At 33.1% G+C, this 25,273-nt stretch overlaps 1 protein-coding gene across 2 annotated transcripts in view; it reads right to left on the bottom strand.

Annotated features, from left to right (window-relative positions):
- The window catches only part of THEMIS (thymocyte selection associated), a gene marked incomplete at both ends in the record, with an annotated part of 142,487 nt that extends 128,868 nt beyond the window's left edge, over positions 1-13,619 (bottom strand). For both annotated transcript variants that reach the window (XM_084259568.1, XM_084259569.1), the window contains one exon: positions 13,529-13,619. In XM_084259568.1, coding sequence (XP_084115694.1) covers positions 13,529-13,619 — 91 coding nt within the window. The remainder of the gene's footprint in view (positions 1-13,528) is intronic.
- Between the last annotated feature and the right edge of the window lie 11,654 nt (positions 13,620-25,273).

Raw genomic sequence — 25,273 nt, 5'->3', positions numbered from 1 at the left:
GTAGGGGAAAAGATCCTTAAGGTTAAGGAAGGAGGTGAGTAAGTTGTTGTGGTTCTGAGGCACCTGGAGAACCCTTGAACTTGGGTCATCTCCTAACCCATCTGCACACCTTGTTACTGGCATTTCAGGAGCTGGAGATGCCCTCCTCAGTGTTCTTATCTTCCAGGATTTACAGAGGGTCGCTCTAGGACAGTGCAGCTGTTGCTATTCTCCCCACCCGTGGACAGATGGCACACCCACATTAACTCTCTGCAGGCTCACATTTATACACCACTCAGGAGGCCACCCTTGCCAGGACTCGGCTGGTGGGTTTAGGCCAGAAACTCAGGTCAGAGCCACCTGGTTTTCCTGATTTTGTGAAGCATGTGATATGTGCACAAGTGATCTAGAATTTCTTTAGGTGCCATCTCTCTTATTATCCTTGTTATTATCAGTTAGTCTTTGAATGAAATATTTGATGACCCTGGGTTTTATAACTACCACCACCAACCTCAGTTTCTGTTTTACTACAGCACATGATGGGTACTCAAAGCACACTGCTGTCAAAGAGTAACTGTAATGTCCATTTACTTGACTAAAGTAAAAGAATGAAAGGAAAAAGGAAAGGAGTGAGGACAAATCTGTGTCTAATACCAGTTAAAATTTTCATTGCTGTCAAAACTATAAACTCTGAACACACTAAAAGTTGCTGATCTTTTAAAATATCTAGGAACACACACCCAATATTGAAATATTAAAAATCAGTGGTGTCTGCTAATGAACAGTTCATTCAAAACACATGATTTGATTTCAGAAGTTCTGGAAAAATTTGTCTTGAGTGTGTTTTAACTTTTTCCTGATGTAAATAGAGAAATTAAAAAAAAAGTTCTGTGGCCTGTGGTTAGAATTCACACATTGTTTATGAGGCAGGTGTTCTTCCCTTAACTGACACAAATGCTGAATCACTAAAACTAACACTTCTAATCCAGAGTAAAACACTTTGTCCTAATTATTCTTTATAGGAATTAGAAAAGAGGATAGCTAATTCATGACATAGGTTAGTCGAAAACTTCCATTTCCTTATGCTATTTTTCTTTATAATAATAAAATCTTGTCAAATGCTGACAATTAAATATCCTTTAAAAGTATATTTCATGTGAAAATGTTGCATTTAAGAAAACTTCCTCTTATAGGTTTTGCTAAAATTATCATTTTAAATAGTACAAAGACTCCAAATATTTATTAGGAGTGAAAAATAGTAAATGGTCCAATTAAAGTGTATATTTTTTAAATTCAAGAGCATGAATATTGCATCATAGACATTTCCAAAACTAATTTTTCAGACTTCTTTTACCTATTACTTTAAGTTACTTTATTTTTTTTTAAGATATGATTATTTATTTATACAAGCACTGGATACAGTCAGAAGCACGGGAGGGTGAGAGAACTCACCAGAGCCAGAGTAGGGAGCAGAACAGGCAGAAGAACCAAAGTACACTGCTGAGGGAAGCAGCGGGCGGCAGGAGAGGTCTGCATGCCGGGGATCAAACCGGCACTGCACAGGCTGCAGGCAGCTTCTCAACCCAGCGCTCAACCACTGTACTACCGGGGAGGCCCTAAGCTACTTTATTTTTAAAATGCTTTTTAGTAGAGTTTAACACAATTTATTAGTACCATAATATACAATAACAAACTACTATGCTAAAGGCAAAGGTTTTGATTTTTTTCCCTTTAGTAAATGTTGTTTAATGTTATATAATTGACCATTAAATGGTACCTGATAAAATGAATTTAAGTAATCAATATCCCTAGTCACAATATGCATTTCAGAGCATCTGAAAATCTGGCTGCCAATAAAAAAAAATAGGATATTTATTTAAACTTTTGTTCAATCATTCTTTACAAAATAGAGATGAATGAATTATCCATATATAATTACATACAAACATATATGCTGGCAGTCCATATTTTAACTTTGTATTATATCTTCAAGGCTGGCACTTAACAAAAAATAAGTTGGAAAATTTTAAGTATGAGCACTCTAAAAGTGAATAATGTACTTTACTGTACAAAACTGTCCATCTTTTGCAACATCTTCACTTAAGAAAACAATGCCAAAAAAAAATTAGCAGTTTCCTCTACAGCTTTTGAAAATAACTGAAATTATTCTTATCAAAGCTGCTTTTGCTTATGTTTAAATACCTGTTTTAAGACTCTATCCTAAATAAGAACTTCTTGCGCTAAATTTTAGGGAAAATGTGTTAAATGCAAGAAAAGACACATGGAAATGAACTAAACTTTTAAATGCTTTTACATTTTAAATCCCAAACATTTTCATTTTTACTTTTAAAAATGTAGTGTTTAATTATAATTAGAAGCTAATTTTTTATTAATATGAAGTACATCACCTAAAGACATTCCAGGGGCCGATTAATACTGATTTTTAAAAAAGTTTCCAAAATTTTCATAGAAAAAAAATTCAAATAGCATTAATGTTGCCATAAATATAATTTTAACATTTACAAAATCAATGTAACTCCTATATATTTTTTAAATGACACCAAACATTTAAGTTTTTCAAATTCTATTCTGATAGTTATTTTTCTGCCCAACCATCTGCCACATACATAAACAGAACAAGTTTTTACATATTTAGCAAAGCATTATAAATTTTAAATTTTGGTATATAAATGTTACTTAATTTTAAGGAAAGTCTTTTTATTTTAAATGTCTACGAACTTAGGTTGTCCTGAATCTCAAGAGCACTTTCAGACTGTGAAGCTCAACAGAACATACTATAAGGACATAGAAAAATTTTACATTAAAAATTTAATTTTTTTACTTAAGTCTTTATAAACTTATGTAGAGAAATAATGGTGCTATTTTCATTTGGCTGAAAATGCATTCTCTTAATGCAACAAGCTATATATAATATAAATGCTGTGAATATATATTAAAAAGTGAAAACAAGTTTGTTTTGTATGACTATTTAAAACCTATGAAATAAGGATACAGGTTGAATATGATGTTGTAATTTTCAAATTCATCCTGATTTTACTGCCATGTCCCTAGTTTATTAAATTAAGCCTGAACAAAATTAAATTCAATTAGCCATAAAATAATTATATTGAGCATTAAAATAGGCATAATTGGTTTTTGCCATATGCCCTCACCAAATCCATAAAAGTCATGATCATATAATGCATAATTCACTAAGTATCATTATGCAGTATACTTATCAACCAGTTTAGAATTACAACAGTTCTTTGATGTTGTGCTTATTAAATAGTAATTATAATCAGAAAAAAGTTATTAAAAGACAAAGAAATAGCTAGTACTAGTTATTTCTTGTCATGTTTACTTCAGTAACCCAATTTGTATAGTCAAATTGCCAGCACTAAAATGTTATAAATTTTTATAAAATGTTGATGATTCTATAATGATGGAATTTATTATAGGATTTCTTATACTCTCCAGGTGGGCAGAACATGAATAAACCTTATTAAAAAATCCTCTTATAAGTTTGTATGAGCCAGACTATAGATGGCTCCATTTTAACATATTATATTATCAGGATGATGGTATATTAAATCATATTTACCAGAGTAAATATGTTATATTACGAACTGACGCTTAAAAGCATCTGTCCTCAAATGATACACATTTCTTCTGCTTTCACTACATTGGCCAATGCAAGTCAATGACTACAAAAGGACTGGGAAGCACAATTCTATGCTATACCCAAAAGAAAAAGAGAACTGGAATAAAGGACATCATTTTTTTTTTATTCTACTAATTTGTTCCTTGGATATATTCTTTCAGAGAACTAAAGATGATGTGATGACACAGGTCAATTAATCTATTGGCATATGTCACAATTTTTCATGAGCTAACTTACCCAGTGATGTCATCTCAGATTGTCATGGCAATAATGTTATTTCATAGCAAGGCTCTCCAAAATATGCTACATATTCCAGAGTATTTAAAAAAGTGAGATAAGAAGAAAACCTTACAACTCTAGTTCATATTCATTTCTACATAAAATAAAATCAAATTATGCTAGTGTTTAACATAAAGAGTTTCTAATATTTTAACTTTACTGGTATTTAATATTTAAAACTGCTAATTTATTCCTGCATCAGGAATCCTAATCTATTCCTAAAATATATTAGGAATAAAAAAAAAAAGAAAGAAATTTTCCTAAGTCATTCATTTACTTGCAATATATTTTCATATAATGGATTCTATGTGTCAAGAATTGTTATAATCTAATTTTAACTATACTAACGTTCACAAAACAGATATAATTTTGCAAGATACCACTAAAGACTCTTGAGAACTGAAGATTGGAAAATCTATTAAAAAGAAAATATGTCATAGTATGTCTGTTCCTAGTACAAATTTGTCATCAACAGCATAGGATTGCTAACTAAAGAAAAAGCAAAATCTGATAAAAGATTTTTTCACATGTATATTGAGAGCCATAAATATTAGGATTAAACATACTCTAAGTATATATTACGTATGTGTAAGTGGGACTTTTTATGAGGTATCCTTAGCAGCTATCTCTCAAAATAAATGCTCAAATAAATTACAACCATCTCTTTGGACCCCTTTATCACACATCAACAATATCATACATTTTAAAGTATGCAGTAATGAAAATTTTTAACATTATCAATATGATTTCAATAATATTGCTTTCATTAACCTATATAAATAGGTAATATAGTATAATAAAGCTAACACTTGTGAGAAAAATGGGATTAATAAAAATTTTAAATTGTTTAAATAGTTAATTTTATCTTTACAGTATCTTTTACAAGTTTTATTATTATACATGATTTATAATGGTCATAAATATGAAGATATATAGGATATATAGATAGATATAAAGGTTACATAGACACAAAGGGTATACACTCATTTTTTAATTGATGAGTTTTCTTTATTTTTTAAGATTGATTTATTTATTTTTATACAAGAACTGGGGTACAGGCCAGAGGCATGGGAGGGTAAGCGGATTCACCAGAGACTGAGCAGGGAGCAGAACAGGCAGATGGACTGAAATACACTGCTGAGGGGAGCAGCGGGTGAGATGGGAGAGGTCTGCCGCGGCATGTGGGAATCTCCCTGGCTGGCCAGGAATGAACTCGCTCTGCAGAGGCAAAGGACAGCTTCACAGCACTGCGCTCAACCTGCTGTGCCACCAGAGAGGCCCCTTGATTTTTCTAATCAAATAAATTCCTGATTAATTAGGTAATGGATGGAAAATTCCATGCATGAGTTCACTCTGTGACCAAAACTGGCTTTGCAATTGTCGGCTTGAAAGTTCCACTTATATAAATACAGGCATATCGTGTTTTAGTATGTTTCACTTTATTATATTTTGCAGATGCTGCAGATTTTACTAATTGAATGTTTGTGGCAACCTTATGTGGAGCAAACCTATAGGCACCATTTTTCCTCCAGTGTGTGTTCACTTTGCATCTGTGTGTCATATTTTGTCAATTTTCATAGTATTTCAAACTTTTTCATTATAATCAATTCTATTATTGTGACTGGTGATCAGTGATCTTTGATGTTACTACTGTAAAGCTTTTGGCAAACCATGAGCCACTCTCATAAAATAAATGTATTTTCTAACTGCTCTACCAACTGGCTATTCCCCATCTTTCTCCCTCTCCGCAGACATCCCTAATTTCAGGAACACAAAAATTTTGAAATTAAGCCAATAAATAGAGGCCTTACTATGGCCTCTAAGTGGTTAAGTGAAAAAAGAATCATGTTTCTCACTTTAGATAAAAAAACAGAAATGATTAAACTTGGTGAGGAAGGCATGTCAACAACTGAGAGAGATCTCTTATACCAGTTAATAAAGTTGTGAATGCAAAAAAACAAGTTCTTAAAGGAAATGTGACCTATTTCTGTGGTTAAATAAATGATGAGAAAGCAAAATAGCTTTATCACTGATATGGAGAAAGATTTTGTGTTCTGCAGAAATCAAATGAAGCACAACATTCCCTTAATTGAAAATCTAATCCAGAAAAAGGCTCTAATTCTCTTAAATTCAAGAAAGCTGAGAGGAGTGAGGACATTGCAGAAAAGTCTAAAGTTGGCAGGTGTTGGTGCATGAGGAAAGAAGCTGTCTCTATCACATAAATGTAAAAGATAAAGCAGTAAGTGATGTGGAAGTTGCAGCAAGTTAATCCGAAGACCTAGCTAACATCACTGATGAAGGTGGTTACATTAAACAGATTTTCAATGTATACCAAAATAATGTTTCGATGTAGACAATGTAGATTTTCAATGTAATGGAAGTTACCATTTCAGGTCCTTCATAGCTGGAGAGGAGGAATCAATAATTAAATTCAAAACTTGAAAGGACAGATTAACTTTCTTGTTAAAGGCTGATGACTTCAAAGTGAAGCCAATGATTATCATTCTGAAAATCCTTGGGTCCTTAAAAATTATGCAAACTCTGTGATCTTAAATGGAACAAAAAATACTAGATGTCAACACATCTATTTACAACATGATTTATTGAGATTTTCCCACTCATTTTTGAGATCCACTGTTCATATCTAGATTTCTTTCAAAATACTATTTTTTTAAAAGATTTATTTATTTATTTATACAAGCACTGGGGATAGGCAGAAGCGCGGGAGGGTGAGAGAATTCACCAGAGCCAGAGCGGGGAACAGAGCAGGCAGACTGATGAAATACACTGCTGAGGGGAGCAGCGGGCGTGGCAGGAGAGGTCTGTCACACCATGTGGGACTCTCACCGGCAGCCGGGAAATGAACCAGAGCTGCATAGGCTGACGGGCAGCTTCACAGCCCAGTGCTCAACTACTGTGCCACCAGGGGAGGCCCCTCAAAATATTAATGTTCATTCACAATACACCTAGTCACACAACAGCTCTGATGGAGCTGTATAAGGAGATGAATGTTTTCTTGCCTCCTAACTCAATCCATGCAGTCCATGGATCAAGAGGTAATTTCAACCTTCATGTTTCATTGCTTAAGAAATGTGTTTCACCATAAAATACATAGAAGAAAATATAGGTGAAACACTCCATGACATAGACCTCAGTAACATCTTTAAAGACACATCATCCAAAGCAAAGATAGTGAAGGGAAGGGTAAACAGCTGGGACTACATCAAACTTAAGAGCTCTATACAGAAAAAGAGACATTAACCAAAACAAAGAGACACTGATTGCAAGAAAATTTTTGCACATAATACTAGCGATACAGGACTGATCACAAAGATCTACAAAGAGCTCACAAAACTCAACACATAAACAAAGTAAATAACCCAGTCAAAAAAATGGGCAGAGGAGCTAAAAAGACTTCTCCAAAGAGGAAATGCAAATGGCCAACAGGGATATGAAAAAATGTTCAACATCACTTGCAATCAGGGAAATGCAAATCAAAACCACAATGAGATACCATCTTATGGCCAGTGAGAATGGCACATATTAAAAAAATGGCAAAAACAGTTGTTGGCAAGGATGTGGAGAAAAAGGAACTCTCCTATACTGCTTGTGGGAATGCAAACTGGTCCAACCACTATGGAAAGCTGTTTGGAGGTTCCTCAAATTGCTAAAAATGGTACTTCCATATGATCCAGCAATTCCACTCCTAGGTATCTACCCAAAGGACACAAAAATATTAATTCAAAAGAACACTTGTACCCATAGTCTTGAGTTTATAACCCAGATTTATGCCTCAAATCAATAAGACAACTTAATAATAAATTCTTTAGCTAGATGTAATTAAGAATATCATACTGCCTTTCATCATTGTGATTCCAAGTTGGGAGCTTTCAGCTCAGTGACATAGAACCTAACACAACTGCATGTCAGTTTTTTTCAAGTTCCTTCAAGCCTCCCTTCCCCCAAATTCTCCTGTCATGGAGTCATCACCATAAGAGGAGCAAAACCTGATCTACTGCCTGCATTGATGCAAGAAATACTATGAAAAATATGTTCTTACACTTAAAAAAAAGACATTGGATATTCAAGATAAATGTTTAAGAAAAGTATTCAGAAAGAAATCTGGGGTAATGGGGCCTCCCTGGTGGCGCAAGGGGTTGGGACGCAACCTATGAGGCTGTCTGCAGCCTCTGCAGCATGAGTTCGATCCTCCCGTCAGCCAGGGAGCTGACCCACATGGCACAGCAGACCTCTCCTGTGTCACCCACTGCTCCCCTCAGCAATGTACTTTGGTCAATCTGCCGGTTCTGTTCCCCACTCTGTCTCTGGTGAATCCTCTCACCCCCAACACCTCTGGCCTGTACCCCAGCTCTTGTATGCATAAATAATAATAAAAAAAGAAAGCTGGAGTAGTAGTATTATCTAAGAAAATAGAATGTAATGGAAAATATTAGAAAGGACAAGGTGAAAAGATATATATATGTATGTTTATATATATATATATATATATATACTTCTCATAAACATAAATACATCCAGCTACTCAACCTCAAAAAATACGAAACAAAAGACAAATGGGTAAACTAAATAGATGAAAAACTTTTAAAGTGATAATCTTACATTGTACTCTCAGAAAACAATATAGCAGATGAATAAGAAGCAGTGAGAGCAAATATCCAAGTAAAACAATTATAAACTCAAAATATTTGGTGTATATTGAAAGATGCTATACCAAATATCAAAACACGTTTTGTTTTTAAATATGCATAATATTCCTTAAAGCAAGACATTATTATATTGTGAAATAAAGGAAGCCTCAAACAATTACAGAGAAACTATATAATACAGATGATTGCTTTCTAGTAACATGCAACTATTAATTAAAAGTAAGTGGGTAGCAAAAAGAAATTCTATCAATATATTTTGCATAGACAAATAAAATAGCCATTGGATTTGAAAGAAATAAATTGTTCTTAAAGAGTAATAATAAAATAACTTTATGGGAAAGTGAACAAAGAAATTAGAAAAAATATATAATTTTCAACACATTTATCAAGAAGCAAGAAATGTTTTTAAAATGACTGCTCTTTTTCAACAAGGAAACTAGAAAAGAAGCAAAAAGCAAACAGAGAAACAAGAAAGGAAAATATTAAAAATCAAGCCAAATCAATAAAAGCAGCAAAGGAGAATATTTTAAAAAAAAAATCTGATATCCAGCCAAAAACTTTCATCTTTCTAGTTCTTACAGAAGATTCTATCAAATTTTAAGGAAGAGCTTAATATCTATTTTTGTAAACCACCGGAGAAAATAGAAAATAACAAATCTATGTAGCTCATTTTAGGAAGTTAGTGTTATGCTGAATCTAAAAGAGATGAGCATGTTAGCTCATTTCCATTATGGTTGAATGCAAAAATATTAACTATATTATAAAACTCCTATATCATATTTCAAAAATGTATATATAACATGAAAGGACTCTTCAATGCCAAAAAAAATTTAAAGTTAATTCACATTAACAGACTATAGTCACCAAAACATATTATTGTCTTTATGATAAATAAATATTGATACAAGTTCAATAAAAATATTAGCTTACCAGGAAAACACCTAGAAAGCAAGGGCTCAATGGGAACTTCCTTAATTTTGTAAAGATTAAACACCAATTTTAGAGCATGACACTCAATGGAGGACTTTTTGATGCAGTTTCCTTATGATGAGGAATAAGAGAATAATTTCCTTTATTGCTCAACACAGTACTGTAGTACAGGCCATGGCATGAATAAGACAGGTACAAGACATAGTAGGAAAGAGATATAATTCTTGATATTTTCTGATTATATCAATATCTATTTAGGAAAAACAATGAAATAAAGATAAATTATTATAATTTATGAGACTTCACCAGTATACTGTTGATAATATTTTCTTGCAATTCTCTACTTCACAGTGATAATGAGAAAACAAAAGAAATGTTGTATCAGTCTATTTATAACTGTTTACACACATATGTATATGACTGCAATCTAGGAGAAAGCCTAGGATGCATAAAATCTCTATGGAGAGAGTTTTTCAAAAATTTAATAAGTGATCTACATGATATTTGTTTTTTGTTTCTTTTAAAGATAGATAAACTATGCTCATGGATGGGAATACCTTACCATTTAAAAAATTGAAGGGATAATTTAAAACACTTCTACATTAGAAATTCTATTCCAAATGACTTCACTGGGAATTCTGCCAAGTGTTTTAATATGAGCAGAATAGAAAGAAGCAGCTCTGAAAGTTCAGCATGATGTAATACAAACTCCTGGCTAGACCATTACAAAAAATAAAAATTATAAACCAGTATAATTCCCTAAAAGATATTTTTAAAGTTTAAAAATTTTTTGAACCAAATCTGTGATATATGTCTAAATTGCTTTAGTCCACAAGTAAAAGGCTTAACATCCAAAACACTACGTAAAAAGTCATAATTGTCATAAAGGTACAGAAAGAGTACTCGACAAATTAGACATGCATTCATGATTTTAATAGAACTGTTAGAATTAGAAACTTCTTTAACCTAAACCAACATTTTGCATAATGGCAAATTGTTGAAACTGTGTGTGGTGAATGAGACGAGAAGTTCTTAATCACAACTCCTATTCAATACTATGGAAGTGCTAATCAGTGCTTTAACTGAAGGAGGAAAAATAACTACAGTCATTGGCAAGAAAATCTAAGACATGTCAATATTAACAGAAAACATGAATACTTACATAAAATATAAAATAAAGATTCAGTCTGGGAACCCAACGAACAACAAAGAGAAAATGAAAACTCAAAATATACCACTATAAAGGAATTTAAAAAATCTACTAAGAAAAAAAATCTAAAAAAGAAGTGCAGTAATAAAAAATTTTTAAAATGTTATTGGCACATGTGAAAGGAGATATTTAAAACTAGACAGCTATACCAGGTTCATGTATCATAAGCTAATCTAAAATAGTGCCAATTCGGCCAATCAAAATTCCACAAGAACTTTTGTAGAAGTGGGTAAGTTAATTCTCAAATTTATATAAAGATTCAAGTAGCCAAACTTGCTTGCAAGAGGATAATTGAAGAAGTTATTTAAAGTAGTAGTTGTCAAGTTTGACTTATTACAATTATCAGAGAGATTTTTAAAAACCTGATGGCAAAATCTTATCTTACATAATTAAATCCTTCTTTTGAGGAGGTATCTGTATAGTTAATATTCCCCAGACCTTTCCAATATGCCACTAAATTTGAAAGCCACAATTCTGTAGCATGTTATCATACACAATATGCTACCACTATTCTTTTATCAGAATAACTGAAATTTAAAAAAAAAAAATACCAAGTTTTGCAAAGGATATGGATTAAATGGAGCACTTATAATAGTGCTGGTGGCAATGTAAATTGGTAAAACAACTTAGGAAACTCATTCTTCATTACTTAGTAAGGTTGAAGTACACATATAACATGACAATTCCTTTAGTTATGTATCCAGCTGAATGCCTATACATGCAAGCATGCATGTAAAGAATGCTCATGACACTATTTGCAATAATTCCAAACTGAAATAATCCAAATACCCAATAAAGCCAATGAATAAATCATGGTATATTCCTCCAGTGGTATAATATATACCCTGAAATGGATATACTATGTTGAACAATGTGGATTAATTTTACAATATAAAATTGAACGAACATACATGCCATCCTGAAGAAAATATATGTTATAATTTGCCATTTATATAAAAGTTCCTAAGTGGACAAAAGCCATGATAATGGTTACCTTTGGGAAGGATGGTGGGTAAATGATACAGAGAAAGGGAACAACATGGGACTTACAGAAGAGTTGTAATTTTCTATTTCTTGACCTGGGGTGTGGTTTCATGAATGTACTTACTTTGTAAAAATTCTTGACATTTGCTTTTTTCTCTTAATTGAAGTATGTCATGGTAATAAATTAATAAAAGATGGAGAAGATGGTCTCAAAACACAGAAAAACATTATGTTCTTTTGTAGGACAATAAAAATTTCACTTATTTCCATGTCTACTTTATAAAAATGAATACAATGCAGTACAAATGTCAGTACAATTTCTTAAGCAATCAATATTTAAGGATGTATTTGAAAATTCTATGAATAACTAACTTAGGAGTAAAAATAAAGGGCTTGTCTATGTATGAATATTTTTATCTATATATTTCATTAATACTTATTCTAGAGTCATAGTAACAAAAATAGAGTGATTTCGGCAAAATAGAGAAAAAAGATAAATAAAATAGAAGGCATATTTAAGAGACAGTTCAAGATTTGAGAATATAATTTAAAAGCAGAAAAATAAATCAAAGAGGAAAGGCTAGTTATCTTTGTAAATATTCCTGGGAAATCAGGTTTACTCTACAGAAAATAACTAAAATTGTATCCCTGTGCACCTCATAGCAAGCGTCCCCCAAATGAATTAAAGAAGTGAAATAATAAAATTATAAAGTTGACATAAAATAATATAAGCAAACATCTTGGTGACATGCACTCAAAGAAGGACGTCTTACACAAAGCTTCACTGGTACAACCGGAGACAAAAATGATTTGGGACTGACTTAGGAACAGACAGATCATAACATTTCATAAGTGAAAAATATGGTCAGGTCCAAAATAATCAATTACAAATTAATTAGGCTCCTTAGTAAACCAATACCCTGTACAAATTCCAATTTATCACCTGTAGATGTGTGCATGTGTGAGCTAGATGTGATCTTTATTTTAAAATATAATATCTAATATAATCCTTTGCATATGGATGGGAAGATTTGCCTACTAACATCATTCTTTAATCTATTTTCTCAGCAGGAAGGACCCAATTCCACTTCTTCCTCAGTTCTATAACTCTTATGACCCGAATTATATATTTTCCTAGAAAATGATGTCTTCCATGTATTAAAATTAATTGCTTAAAGATGCTAGGGTGTATATTTTATTCTTATATTGAATTAACATTGTTAACTACATTGAAACACACTAAGCAGTCAATAATGTTAACTGAATTGACTTTCAACATAAATTCTTGGTATTTATGTTGTGATCATTTAATATTAATTTCTGTACCTCCAAATAAGAATGTCATCATTTAAGTCACTAAAGAAAAAAACATTGACATTCACAACATTTAGAAATGATTAAGAGTTTGGTAAATTTCTCTTTCTAAACACTGTGCTTTTAATAGTTACTTTTGCTTTAGAAAAATAACTTGTTTTTATATTCTGAAAAATAAATATGGATAACAATTTTTCACTTTGACTACACAAAACTTCAAAGAAAATAAATAATTCACTATTCATGTTGAGTTATTCGAAGGCCCACAAAAAAGTTCAAGAAGCTACACTAAATTTCCTACCTCCCAACCCCAGAGTCCTTTATAGTTTTTCCCTTCGCCGACATTTTGGGTTTTTTATCACTGTCAGTTAATTTTTTACTTTTACGATCATCTGTTTAACAGAACAAATATTTTCTATTAAAACGTCCCCCTCCAGTCCCCAAGAGTATATACCTTATAAGCACTTTCTAGACAACCAAGAGATAAGGGAGGGGAGTACTTACCTTCCACATAGATGCCTGCCTGGATTTCTAGGACCCTGGGGAGAGTCCTGAGGTCAAGAGAATGGACAAATTCTTCCAAAGACAGCGACATTGCTCTGACTTGGGTACTGTAAGTAAGGCCTCTTACTTACAAAAGAGTGTGGTTTCTGGGTGTCATTTGCCTGTAGTTGCAGTTCCTGCTCATCATTCCTCCCTCAGGCACACAAGGAAGTCACTAGACTCTAATTAGGGTGCAGTAGCTCTGAGGTAAGAGGAAAGTGAGGAGGGAGGAAAGAAGAAGGGGGCAAAAGGAGTTATAGCTCTTTTTTGTTCTCATTGTGGCTTCATTTCCTTCTGACACTGAAGTAGAACAGAGTGGGGGTGGGGTGAGCATATCAGAATAGACTCTGCCCAAAAAAAAAAAAAAAAAAAAAAAGAAAAAAGAGAATTAATGAGTAGCTCGCTTGCTCTGTCTGTTTCCAGTCCAGGTGTGTCTTTACAGCAGGGGTAAGACTGTTTGGGGTAAGAGTTTCTTGTGGTTTGTGGAACAGAAAAGAACAGGTATTTAAGACTGAAGTTTAACTTTAAACATGGCACCATGTTAATTCTTTATCTCTTTAGTTAATTTCTAAAGTTTGTCTTTGTGCCTTATTTGCATACTTGCAGTGCTTTTATATTAAATTTGGTTATGAAAGTGCTTTGCGTCAGCTCTTTTGGGAAATCTTGTACTCAGGAGAGAGGATTGAAACTACTTTTTATTCTTCCACATTAAAATTTTTGCTGAATCTTAAAGGTGGAGGGGTGGCATGTGCAAAGTGATACAGTAAAGTAATATGAATTTTCTAATCACCACATGACAGTGGTAGTATCTAAATCCAGTGGGTCTTGGAATTCTGGGTCTAGATCTGCTTTTAATTTACAGGTGACTGCAATTTTGTCTTCTCTGTTCCTCATTTGTCTCATTTATTAAATGGAGAAAAGGTAGAGAAGTCAAATAAATTGTTCTGTTTCCAAGATGAAAATTCTACAGTTATGATCGATCATGTGGTCCAAATTTAAGAGAACTGGGGGAGGAGGGCAAATAACCAATGTCAAAGGAATCAAAGGAGGACTAAACCTCATGAAACAAATTTCTTAAAAATCCTCCCTCTCTTCAGTCTTTATATTTAACTTAAACTATTTTAGAGATACGAGCTATGTTCTGACTTTCTTTGAGGGTGAATAAAGGAAGACAGGTTGTTGTAGATACAAGTGAAAGAGCCTAAGAAGCTGCACATACTCCTTATAAACTGTACTCTAGACTCTCAGTTTAAAACTGTTTTGGCCTTAAGTTACAAAAAGCAAAAGTAGATAGAGACAGTCTATCCCTTGCAGCTTCATTATATGAAAACACTAACTTAAGTTGATATAGAGCTTACAAAATTCAGCTCTCACCATCAGATTTGACACTTGGCAATATTGTGCTTGGCTTCATTTATTTTACAAAACTGAAATGTATGGGGTCACCTTAGGAGAATTTTTACCATCCTCTTTTACTTCCTCTTGTAAATTTTTGCCCTAAAATGTCCCAAATTGATCAGTCTGTATCCATCCCCAAGCTTAAGCGTCTCAATCAACTGCAGACACTGTTTACGGTGTTAACAGCATAGTTCACAGAGTTGAATATGTGATAAAGGCCACTGTGGACTGCCCCTTAAAAAATACACATATGTTAGAATTGGTGCCACAACCAATTTTACTTGATCTCTATCGCAAGTTAAACCTCACTTCATTTTTTTTTAAATTTCCCATGTCAACTTTCTAGCCTACTAACCAAAGAAAACATTTCAAAATACCACCAATCTTTTACATCTATACCACTCCTGCTTTTGCTCTTTCAACAAATGCCCCTCCCCCTCCTTTTTCTTTAATCAGCTTCTCTCATGTCCTCAACCCTAGTTATGACATTATCAGTCTCTCAGTTTCCCATGCAAGAGGCTACATCATGGGAGATGCCATCTTCAGCCACCAAATCTATCAAGTGCTCTATTGGCAATACCCAATACCATTCACTCTGTTCATGCTCTGTAATACCACTATTACTACTTTAGTTACTACTTTAGTCCAGATAATAATCCAGGCAGAATTATTCTGATGTGAACAACCAAGATAAAATTCACAATTATGAGTATTAAGAGGGTTCTTGAATCACAAGATACTAAAATGAGTAATTAAAGTTCAATAATTGAAACAGCAGATTATTGATGTAATAATTGCCTAATGGGACTCAGAAACAAACCAAAGTATAAATAATAATTCACTGTATGAAAAGGTAAAATTCCTCAGCAGTATGGAAAAATGTTTCATTCACCAAATAAGTGATTTTTAAAATAAAAGTTAACTCTTACAATTCTATGGGACAATATTAAATTCAGATAAATTTAAATAAAAAAGATAAATTTAAATTAAAAAAATCAAAGGAAAACATACAAGTCTAAACAGGATAGAGGAAAAAATTTCTAACCATTAATGGAAGTGTTGGAAAAAAACTATTAGATTTAAATGCTTCTGCAAATCAAAAAGAAATTTCAACAACACACAAAAAACTTCAAATAAAGAGTTAATGTCCTGGATGCATAAAGAACACCTACTAATCAATCAGCAAAGTAAAAATATTCAAGGACATGTGCTTCTGACTATGAGCTTGTATGTGAACAACTCTCCTAATAAGCACAACTCAAATGTGGGTGATTTTTTAAAAATCTGACTTAAGGAACAGAAGAGCTGTCAAGGGCATTCAGGACTAGAGATCCTAAGCACAAGAGAAACAATGATAGGAACCCAATATCCTGTCTTTCTTTTTCCCTCAAGGCATTTATGGATTAATAATTGGCTCCAAGAGAGAGACTGAGAAGCAAAGCAAAAATTGGAGGTGTAGGAAGAGAGAAGCCAAGTTGAGTTGCTAGCAATTTCAAATAGCTAGGGACAAAAACTGGGGACCAGCCAGGCATTCAAAGAAACTCAGAAGCGAGTTGCTCAGTACCATTTTTTCTCTTCAGGATTTTGCCCATTCAGAATTGGTACCTGGTTGATTATATGAGATAGACTCTAGTTAAAAAGCAATGGAAAGAAGCTGAAAGTAGCCAGTAGTGCATTGCAGCAGTCTCATATTGCTGGGAAAGCAGGTCCTGCCAAGCAGTAGGGAGCTGCTCCAGTAAATGTCCATTTCTTTCAGCAGGAGCTGGTGAAGGGTTGACTTGAAATAGAACAACACTTACAAAAACTGATGCTCAGACTAAAATTAGCTCGATCCCTTTTTGCCCCATTTTAGTTGCCAAATAAAAGCAAAAGTAAATCCTCCAGCTGAGGAAAAGCAACCAGAATTTAATACGTCTAGGATTTAATAATGAGAAAGGACTTAAATATTGAATTATTGTTAGTATACTAGTGAGAGTTAGCCAGGTACCCAAAACTGTTAAAGGATGCATGCTCTAAAAGGGGCCTTAACTTCGGCACACATAAAGACAAAGGAAACATACTCAGCATTACTTCTTCAGATATATTGATTTGTCACTTGTCACTTTACAGTATTAATTTTTTAATGGAATATTAATTATCAAATCATCTACAAAATAGGGATAATTTTACTTTTTCCTCTCCAACTGGGATTACTGTATTTCTTTTGTCTCATTGTTCTGGCTATAACTTCCAATACTATGTTGAATAGTAGTTGTAACAGTGGACATTCTTGTCTTATATCTGATATTATAGAAAAAGACAGTTTTTTAATCATTGACTATGATATTAGCCATGTGTTTGTCTTACATGGCCTTTATTATCTGACCTTTAGTATGTTAAACTATGTTCCTTCTCATTCAAATTTTATTATGTTATCATGAGTGGGTGTTAATTCTTTTTTTTTTTTTTTTTAGTGGGTGTTAATTCTTATCAAATGCTTTCTGTTTCTATTGATATGGTCAAATTATTTCTGTCCTTTCTTTTATTGATGTGGTATATTACATCAGCAATTTGTTACTGCTCACTAGTCATAAGCTATATAGTTCCTAGCTCTTGCTTTTTGGGAAGACAAATTACTGTTTCAGTTTTCTTGATTGTGATTTTTCTTATTTTTCTATTTTACTTAATTCAATCTTGGAAGATTGTATAAATGTAATAATTTTTGTTCATTTCCTCTAGATTATCCAATTTACTGACATAAATGTTCACAGTAGTCTCTTATCCTTTGTATTTCTATGGTATCTGTTGTAATGTCTCCTCTTTCATTTTTAATTTATTTATTAGCATTTTCTCTCTTTTTCCCTTAGTGTGCCTAGCTAAATATTTGCTAATTTTGGTTATCCTTTCAAAGAACCATCACTGGTACTTTTTAAGTCTTTTGTATTATCTTTTTTATTTCTATTTCATTTATTTCTCCTCTAAATTTTATTTTTCCCTTTCTTCTACAGACTTTTTATTTTTTTTAGTTCTTTAGGTGTAAGGTTAGATTGTTTATGTGAATTTCCTTATTTCTTTATAGATGCTGATATTACTATAAGCTTCCCTTTTAGAGTTGCTTTTACAGCATCCCATAGATTCTAATAGATTGTCTTCATTTTTGTTGGTCCCCAGGTATTTTTTTTGCAATTCTTTGAAAGGATTGCTATTACAAAACATCTCATAGTTTCCAGTAATTGTCCAAGTATCTCTAAACCTATGAGTATATGCCTTCATCATGGCCCATTTTTAAAGAACACCTGCCTGGTTGTATTTCTACATTCTTTTTGGATGAAATTCAATGCTGGGCTCATGTTTTTTCTCAAGTAGATATATCATCCTGGTCATCCTCATTTCTTCCCTATACCTAATTGTTCTTTCAGCAAATATTTGTTAAAACACCCTCTGAACCTTTATAAAAGAAACTGAAAATATAATAAGCCCTTAAAGAGTTTACATTTTAGCAGACTAGGCACATAAATTAAGATCCACCATCCAAATAAATAAAGTTCTTGATAGAGATGTTCAGGCTAATTTAAAGGAACACACAAGAATGAGACACTTAACACAGGGACTTAACACAGGGACACTTAACACAGAGTTAGGAATGGGTTTCCCTAGCTAGAGTGTTCCTGAGGTTAACAGGAAAGAGGCAGTTAGGGAGCTAAGCCTGTTTACCTTATAGAGGCTTTATTTAAATGGTTGATTTTTTTTTTTTTTTGGCATAGAATTTTACCAGTTGTTAGATATAGCAGAACAAATTCACAGGTTGAGGTGTGAATCTTGTAAAGAAAAATGACATGAATATTGGCATCATCATATGAATCTTCACTGCCATTTTCCCTTGCCATAGAAGTCCAACCTTTCCCTCAGCACCATAATGGGTAGTCAAAAATAATTTTCACTCAAAGATATATTCTATTTTCTCTTTCCAAATGGTAGTTTCTTTAATATGACTCTAACATTTTCATCTCATATTTCTATAACATTCTTTAAAAACTTAACTGCAATATGCCATAGAAAAGATATTTTCATTTAACAATTGCTTTCTCTCATTCATATATTTGTTACATCTAAGAGAAAATCAAAGATATCATTTATGTTTCAGTGTGATGACATCTTAGTCTCTCAGGTCCTTGACTCATAATCATGACTGTCCTTGACATTGCTAAGCATTAGTAAAATTAATAATTTTTTTTTTTTGAATAAATATTTTATTTTATTTTTTTTTTTAATAAATTTTATTGTTATATTCCCCATACAATTGCAGCCCCCCATTCTGACCCCAATCCCTCCCCTCCCGCCCCCGCCCCCCTAAAACTGTCTCTGGTTCACAGTTTTTTGTTGATTTTGATTTTCACTTTCTTATAGTTATTCATTTTCCTGGTCCCTTATTTAATGGAATATTACTCAGCATTCAAAAAAAAAATTAATAATTTTTTAAAATAATTTTCTATTTCTAAACACTAAGTTACCAACCTCTTTGCAAAATCCAGTCTTTTCTTTTAGACCTCACACCAAAAAATTAAATATATTAAACATAAATTATATTGTAAAACACATTAAAATATGCTAAATGTAAATTATTTAGTTTGGCATATTTAATTTGGGATCTTATTTAACTATGTCAGTTTCTTAAGCAATAGCTTTTGCTTAACCTGACAGATGTATATATGAAATATTTCATTTTAAACAACTTTTTCACCTTGTGCTATGAAACAGAGTCAAGTTAGAGGTACAAGATAGCAAGTTATAATATTAATAGTGAATTGACTATAAAGAAACTGACAAAGATAGCAAACAAAAATATATAAGCAAAATTTAAAAAACACCATCAAAAAAAAATGTTTTTTCTAAAGAAATAATGTTGACTGATGCAGCTGGGCCAGGATTCATATTTCCTAAATTATCTTAAAAACTTAAAAAATTATCTTTAAATAACTAAAAAACACTCTTCCCATTACATATATACTTCTCAACATTTCATCAATTTATGCATATTATACAATTTGACTGATATTATTTCCAAAGCTGGAAAGTTATAAATCTGGTGACAAGAAAATTTGAGGCAGAAATACTTATGGGAAGTAGCCAATTTGTGAGAAACTACTCTCCCAAACCCCACCCAGCAAAAATCTTGAGGAGAGGAACTAAATGGGCAACAATGGGAAAATTTACAGATTCACTTTACAGAAAAAAGAACAACTTTAAATTTCATTGATTTTTGTGATCCAATTTCTCTTTTTTGAGTAGCTAAGACTAAATGAAGTAAAAGATTTCTTATAAGATAATGTTTTTTCCCCACAAAGATTTATAGTCATAGTGCAAGTTGCCTTCTCAGTGACTATTTTCCAAGTAAACTCTGAGAGTGGCAACTAACCTCATCATTTTGTGAGTTCATTATTTGGAAATGTATATATTTCATTCTTAGTAATCATGAATGTACCTTCAAGAGTTTGTTATCAGGGGAGAAAATTCTTGATATCATAACAGCTAAAACCACTTTATTTAAGGATTTGTTTTCTGACAGCATATATTCAGAAACTAATAGGCCTCTGTGGTGGCGTAGGGGTTAAGTCTCAGTGCTATCATCACCAAGGTCCACCACGATGGCCTGAGTCTGATCCCTGGCCAGGTTGCTAACACACATGGTGCAACAGACCTCTCCTGTCTTGCCTGCTGCTTTCCTCAGCAGCGTATTTGAGTAGATCTGCCTGTTTTGCTCCCCACTCTGTCTCTGGTGACTCCTCTCACCCCCCTGCACCTCTGGCCTGCACCCAGCTCTTCTATGCATAAATAAAAAATAAATAAATCTTATAAAAAACTGTTTAATTTTTTTTTGTATCCTACAACACTATTCCAAGAATAAAACATCTGTATAGAATAAGGCATTGGGGAACCTGTTTCTACTATCACTGTGCCTTAAAGGTGACTTCACATTTGAAATGAAACTTAGAAAATAGAACCACCATTTTTAAATTTCAAAAATTAACTTTAGAATAGGTCATAGATTTACAGAAAATTTGCCAAGATAATACAGTGATTTCCTATATACACTCCAAACTCATTTCCCCAAATGTTAACATTTCATATTACTGTGTGTATTTGTCACAAATAAGAAGTCAGCAGTTAAGATACTAAGTGCTTTTCAACTCATGTTCTTTTTCCTGTTCCAAAATCCTACCCAAAGATACTTCATTAGATTTAGTCACCATTTCTTCCTAGGAGCCTCTTTCTAGGTTATGACATTCTCTCTGATATTCTTGTCTTTTGAAAACCTTGCAATTTTCTGGGCACTGATCAGTTATTTTGCAGGATAACCCTCAATTTGCATATGCCCAATGTTTTCCTCACAGTTAGACTGGGGTTATAGCTCAGAGAGGAAGACCACAGAGGTGAAGTACTGTTGTCATTCCATCATAACAAGGAAACATTACTATTATCATGGCTTGTCATTGATGGTTTTAATTTTAACCATCTGCCTATGGTAGTACTGATCAGTTTTCTCTACAGGAAAGTTATGCTTCTCTTCTTTTCATACTAGTGTTTCTCGATGTAAGTAATTGAATATAATCTATACTTAGTGGGTGGGAATTTATGTGTTTGAACAACTTAGGGGGGAGGAATAGTTACATAAATAATTTGGAATTCTGCCAAACAAGAGATTTCTATCTTCTCACCTATTTGTTATTTATCCACTCATGTACTTATATCAGTATGGACTCATGGATATTTATTTCACATTTGGTATTATACCACTTTTAAAAAATTTTATAGTTAAAATTGTTCCAGCTTTATCATTGTATAATAACATAAATATTTCTATAGGCCTTTGTATCTATTGAGCTAAACATGAGTTCAGACTTAAATCTCCAACTCTAATCCAGCTACATGATTTATTCTAGTCTTTTCTTTCTTGCTTATTTGCAACTTTGTACTCCAACCTTGAAACATCTGTCTTCTACCATCTGGTGTTCAAGTGCTTATTTGTTAAATCCCAGTATATAAATGTGCAGAGCCTTCAGTCATGTTAACCCATACATAGGTACCTTTGTGAGAAACAACTTTCTAAACTAAAGTATAATGCTTTTATTTCCTTTTGTCTTTATAGTTTTCATTATTACCACCATTACATCTTTTTCTCCACCTCCTTCAGTAAGGTTATTTCATACATTTATACATAAATACAGTTATTATATGTATTATAATATGTTATATATGATATACATTACATATTATGTAATAACTATATTATATATGTACTATGTATCATGTCACTATTTATATAGTATACACATTATACATACATAATGCAATAAGATTCTTTTCTCACAATCTGGAGTTCCCTGGCACTCATTACTTTTATAAGTTCTGTATCACTTAGTGGTAAGACGCCTAATTATCTTTTCTAAAATACAGGAAACAGAAGAGTGCATATGACTATTAAATTCTAGGTTAGTGACTAAGTTTTGCTGTATGGAAGTATTTAAATGCAGGTTAACATACAAATGTGTATGTAAATTGAAAAAAAAACTAAAATAATCCATAACAACAGCTGAATAATAAGTACATCAAAGCCCATTCCTTCACTAGACTATCATGTGGAGTAAAAAGAAATGATGTAAATCCACACATCAACACGAGTGCATCTCAACAAGAATAGAAGAGTAGAATTACAATGCTGTGCACCTGAAACTTATAAGCAAAGGTAACAATAAAATTATATTTATAAAACACAAATCCACATAATTACATTTAACTATACATTCAGTTAATGTATAATAATAGAAGCAAAGAAATAAAATTGGGATACTACAGATATGGTGGAGAAGAAGACAATAGGTGAATGATGTGCAATGTTTAAGAAATTCAAAGGTAATGATAATGGTCTATTCCTTACATTTAGTAGATATACCTACTAATAATATTGCATTTAAATTTATCAGTTATTAAATACATATGCTTATGGAATTATCTATTTAAAACAAAGTTTAAAAGACCAAAGCAATATTGTAATGTACTCATTTATTTAACAGATATTTTTTGCACTCCTACCAGACACTGGGTACTGAACTATTTGTTGGAATTTTCTGCTGAGCACAAGAAATAAGTGTGATGTTTTGTTCACGGAGCTGACACACTACAGGTTTTTTGCCAGCAATGGATCATCTGAAATTTCTCCAGGATTGTCATGAACTTAATGGCCATGGACACAGTTTATTCAAGCTGTCTCACCTTTGGAGGCCAATCTGCACCTGAAGTCCTGAGGCATGCAGTAAGGCTAACAGGATCAAAGAGCCATGGATGTGATATACTATGCCAAGCTACCCACATCATCTTAGAACCAGGAATTCCTCATGTCCAAGACTGGCCTGTGAAGTTCTCACTGGAAGCCCACATCTGAGAAAACTGTATTCTCCTAAATCTATACTATGACTAGCTTCTATATTCAATGATTGATTCAACATGTGACTTTAAAAAGTTTAAAAGTAGGGCCTCCCCTGGTGGCGCAGTGGTTGAGCGCAGGGCTGCAAAGCTGCCCGCAGACTCTGCAGCTCCAGTTCAATCCCCGACACCTGGCGAGGGTCCCACATGGCGTGACAGACCTCTCCTGCAGCGCCCGCTGCTCCCCTCAGCAGTGTATTTCGTCGGTCTGCCTGCTCTGTTCCCCACTCTGGCTCTGGTGAATTCTCTCACCCTCCCGCGCTTCTGGCTGTACCCGTGCTTGTATAAATAAATAAATAAATCTTAAAAAAAAAAAGTTTAAAAGCAAAAAGTTTAAAAAAAATAAGTTTAAAAGCATTAAGTAAATACAAGATTAAAAGCTGTAATCTTTTGAAAAGATGACAAACACCATATGCCTTTTGGTTTTCTGCTACATTCCCTGTCAGATGAAGTGGTATGTTTTGTTTTATGAGAGTCCAAACTGCTTAGTGTAAAAGTTAGGCCTCAGAATCTAACCTGAAGTTATCATCTCTCCAAGAAGGCTTCTGCCAAAAATCCTGCTGTCTCAGCAAAAAGAACAAATTGTTCTTTCAGGAACACAACAGTCTTCCAGCATAAAATGATCATTATTGTGTGCTTTCTCATCAGCCTGACTGGGTCATGAATCTATCCCTGAGCAAGCTCAGTGGCCAAGTGAAGGCAGTGCTCTGACTCTAGGGTAGGTTACAGCCCCATTCTGATGTTGGACATTAACCCCCTGGATGGAGACTGAAGAAGTGATTCATAAGTTAAGGTTGGGAAAGTAATGTCTCCTGCACTCATCTTGAGGTTCTAGCTCTAAATTCCTTTGTCTCCATAAAGTCCTTTTTTCACCTTGAAATCATTTTTTAAACGTCTGTCTTCTTTCATGGGTACCTCATTAGTTTAAGATCTCTTGCTCTGTGGGCTTTTCCATGCTTTTTTCTCTGTCAGGATTGTAAATTGCTTAAGGGAACCATCTGCAACTATTTCAACTGCATGTGCTTCAAAACTCCAAGCATGATGCTAAGACATATTTTCTAAAGGAGCAATTGAATGGCCTTTGCATATTTGATGTATTTAATTGGATAATCTGAAACTAAACCAGGTTAAGTTCTGCCTCCATCCCCCTTTTCCTCAAGATGACAAAGTCAAGTCATAACAAGACCCAGACAGAGGCCAATGCTAAAGTATTTGTCTTGCTGAGAGACTTCTCGGTTGAAATAGAACTATAAATTCAGGCTTTTAATCCCAAATGCATTATTTAATCTGTATTTGAAGTAAATATCGACCACATAAAGAGGCTGAATATTTTTCTCCTGAGGAAGACTTTATAGCTCTTACCTAAGAATTCAGTCACATGTGCTATATTCTTAGACAGCCAGGATTGAATTGGTAATGACAATCAAGGACTGTGTTTCCTGGGACTTAAATCTGAAGGAAATATTACTCTCAAACCCTTTACTGAACAGCACAGAGAAATGGTAGTTGCCAAGTCTTACTGCTATTCCTATCAGGGTTTATTTGTGAAGATACTAAGAAAACTTGTATTCTTTTGTCACTTTAAAAAAACCTATGGGATGTATTCTTGTTCAAGATACCATTTCATATAATGATAGAATTTAAGGAATAAATAGAACATTTTCTACAAAAGAACACAACTTTATAAAATCAACAAATATTTCTTTGAAACAAATATTGCAAATAATAAAATTCCAAGTACAGTATTTTGTAAACACACATATTTTGATTATCAAAAGACCAAATGACGAACATAATTTAGCCTCATTTTATGTTACCAGTGAACAAAAAAAGGTCTTATTTTTTGGT

Source organism: Talpa europaea (genome assembly GCF_964194135.1).
Source record: "Talpa europaea genome assembly, chromosome: 2".
NCBI classification, from domain to species: domain Eukaryota; kingdom Metazoa; phylum Chordata; class Mammalia; order Eulipotyphla; family Talpidae; genus Talpa; species Talpa europaea.
This window is presented reverse-complemented; position numbering and strand designations above follow the sequence as displayed.